A 1008-nucleotide genomic window follows, 5' to 3' on the forward strand; every position below is an offset into this window, starting at 1 on the left:
TTATGCCAACGACATGGATGAGAGGGACCGGCACGGGGATGGCGGACTGCTCATTTGCTACCATTACCCTTCTCTACACCCCTTTCCTTTGATGTGGACGATATGGGGTTACATCCATCATCCAAGCAATGAGGAATTTTGCAGATCGACACCGCTTGCAACATTGTCATCGTCTCAAGCATGCCGTGACGATCTTCGTAATGACAAAAAAAGAGTGCAACCATCATCCTCGTAATGACAAAAAAAGAGTGCAACCATCATCCTCGTAATGACAAAAAAAAAGTGCAACCATCAAGTCAAACAGGCAGGACGATCACTTGCATCTGACACTGGCTCATATGACACCTTTGCCTCGAGATTCCGACTTGCCCCCCGCCGCCCGACCATTCACAGCATCTCACATCTGCCGCGATTCAGCAGCTGCAGTCCCTGAGCCCCCCTTTGGCCCCCGCCCTCAACAGCTCGATCGACACCTCCAGATCGTCGAGAAGGGTCCACTGTGCAATGTGCTGACAGACCCTGAGCACAGCCATCGTTTGGCTGGCTTTGCCGTCCAGCGGGGGCCACCAGCCTGACGGTCGTTGCCCCATCGGGCGCCCTCTTGCAGCAACCTTTTTTCGTGAGGATGGAGCATAGGGGTCCTGTCGCGTCCTGCCGGGGTGCGGCGCGCGGCATTGGGCTGCAACAGACAGAGTATACGACTTCACCGTTCACCGTTAGGTCATTCAAGCCTTGGCGCCAGGGGCACACGAGGCTGCACAGGGCGCCAGAAGCAGGCCGGCTGGCGAGCAAGCGAGGTTGAGCAGCTGGCTGGGCAGGCCAACATCTCCGCGGCTCGCCCCAGCGCCATACGCCATACGCGTAGACGGCATAGTGATAGCGTAAGCGCCAAGCAGGTAGGTCAGCGTTCAGAGACAGACGATTTCTTCCACCGGTTCGCATCCTCGCAAGGTCATGTGTCGGAGAGCCAAACAGCCGAGAGACGGCCCGGCAAGCGGCCGGCGGCAA

The 1008-nt window shown here is 57.4% G+C and overlaps 1 protein-coding gene across 1 annotated transcript in view; it reads left to right on the forward strand.

Annotated features, from left to right (window-relative positions):
- Nucleotides 1-235, forward strand: part of VDAG_04495 (uncharacterized protein) — a gene marked incomplete at both ends in the record, with an annotated part of 1313 nt that extends 1078 nt beyond the window's left edge. The window contains one exon of the mRNA XM_009650942.1: nt 145-235. Within this exon, the coding sequence (XP_009649237.1) occupies nt 145-235 (91 nt within the window). The remainder of the gene's footprint in view (nt 1-144) is intronic.
- Between the last annotated feature and the right edge of the window lie 773 nt (nt 236-1008).

Source organism: Verticillium dahliae, genomic scaffold (genome assembly GCF_000150675.1).
Source record: "Verticillium dahliae VdLs.17 supercont1.7 genomic scaffold, whole genome shotgun sequence".
NCBI classification, from domain to species: Eukaryota; Fungi; Ascomycota; class Sordariomycetes; order Glomerellales; family Plectosphaerellaceae; genus Verticillium; species Verticillium dahliae.